Source organism: Aplysia californica, unplaced genomic scaffold, assembly GCF_000002075.1.
Source record: "Aplysia californica isolate F4 #8 unplaced genomic scaffold, AplCal3.0 scaffold00182, whole genome shotgun sequence".
In the NCBI taxonomy this organism is placed as follows: domain Eukaryota; kingdom Metazoa; phylum Mollusca; class Gastropoda; order Aplysiida; family Aplysiidae; genus Aplysia; species Aplysia californica.
Window position 1 is genome coordinate 804160 of NW_004797452.1, and position 1730 is coordinate 805889.

Genomic DNA, 1730 nt, shown 5'->3' on the forward strand with positions numbered 1-1730 from the left:
AGAGCACCCGCCAACCACCCACATCTGTTCTGTAAATATGTAAAAGCTACTCTATCCACAATTAGACGTGTTTCATATGAATTTAATGGAACGTATTATGAAAAAATTTTAAACTCACATGCCTTACAGGATAAAACTCCAATCGCAATAACTACCTTTTCTCAGAAAGAAATGAAACTTTGCTTGGCATAAAAACAATAAACATTTCTTTTACTTCACAATCATCATGGCATGCTCGATCTAAAACAGACATCAGTGTTCATAGTTTGCAACTAATTTCACTGCTTGGATATTCTTAAAAACAAACCCCCCTCTTTCCTGGTCTTTCCCTATCACACATTTTGTCCCGTTAGGTAAGTTGTTCTTGGTTTACACCTTCCTCTTTTGCCTTCTATTTATCCAGTGAAAGCAAAAGATTTAATTTAAGGTCTTTATCAGACTTGCCTACTTTGAAATGTGAAAATCAGAAACAATTAGCATTTTTTTTCTGTAACAAAATGGTGAAATTCCGTAACATAGTCTACCCAAACTAGCACGTTTAGAAGCTAAAAAAACCCCCACCAGTTTGAAATCACAATTGTCAATAACTATTTGTGACTTGTATTTTCACATTTGTATTCATTGATCAAATACTCTGTTTAAATATCTAGATCTAGATTTCTACGTAAAAACAATTGAATCACACAATGCTGTTTAACTTTGTTCACTTCAAATTACTATCGCTGTTGTGACTTGCGTGATAGCCTTTTCATTTGTTTTCATTTTCAACATCACCCTTGACCTCTGGCCATTGACAAGATCCAAGTCACTTTTAAAATATTTGACTTAAACGAAAAACGAACCATAAGTCGCAGGCAGCGTGCTTGTCACTTCGCGATCCCACAAAGCCCCTAGGCTAGGGCTTTCCAGCAGAGAGTGAAAGTATAGCTGCTTCGCGCCCTCAGTCTGGCGAGCAAACCGCCCAGACCAGACCCGATCCCCCAATGGGCACCCGTATTAGCAGCGTTTACTAAGGATTAAGACTGTTACCTGGGTTCCAAGTTGTGCTCCCGAGCTACCTGAATATAATTTTTTTCCCTTTTTTTCTCTTCAAAACGATGAAGTGTTCCGCAATATATTTCAGCCTTCCGTAACCGATGTTATTTTTCCGTAACAGTTACGGATTATCCGTTAGAGTAGGCAAGTCTGCTTTATGTTTATTTTAATGTCCCAGCAACTGCATGTATCTCTTCTTAATTGTTTTTAATGGAGAGTGATTCACTCTGGCTTCTTTCAGCATGACCTCATTTGGTTCCTTTTCCTTTCATGAAATTCGCAACAGTCTCCAAAGAAACGATGTTTCCGTTGAATCAAGTTTATTTTTACTATCTTTGATAATTGTCCAGTACTCATCACCGTATTGAAGGGCTGACAATGCATAGCTTTTTAAAACTCTTTATTTTACTTGTCATTGACATGATTATGACTTTCAGGATCAGACTCATTTTCTTGAAACTGTCATTAGCCATTTCAATTCCATGTGTTGTTTCTGAGGTACTTTTGACATCGGATGTAGTGATACACATTATTAAAATCTAATGTAATAAAATCTTATGTGAGAAACATTCAAATAAAATTTATCTGAGGCTATATCTGAGGAACTGGTGTACAGGAAACCATATGTCAGCAAACCTTGTCAGGAGTGTCTGGGATGACATCAGGAATCGACGTTTCCTCCTGTTCAAAAAAAA

General features: G+C 37.0%; 1 protein-coding gene across 2 annotated transcripts in view; it reads right to left on the minus strand.

Moving 5' to 3' along the window:
- Nucleotides 1-1730, minus strand: part of LOC101856181 (Bloom syndrome protein homolog) — a 53037-nt gene that overhangs the window by 36571 nt on the left and 14736 nt on the right. The window contains exon 7 of one of the 2 annotated variants that reach the window (XM_005098421.3): nucleotides 1672-1716. The exons of the other annotated variant lie outside the window; for it this stretch is intronic. Within the exon in view, the coding sequence (XP_005098478.1) occupies nucleotides 1672-1716 (45 nt within the window). The remainder of the gene's footprint in view (nucleotides 1-1671; nucleotides 1717-1730) is intronic. 2 annotated transcript variants of the gene reach the window in all.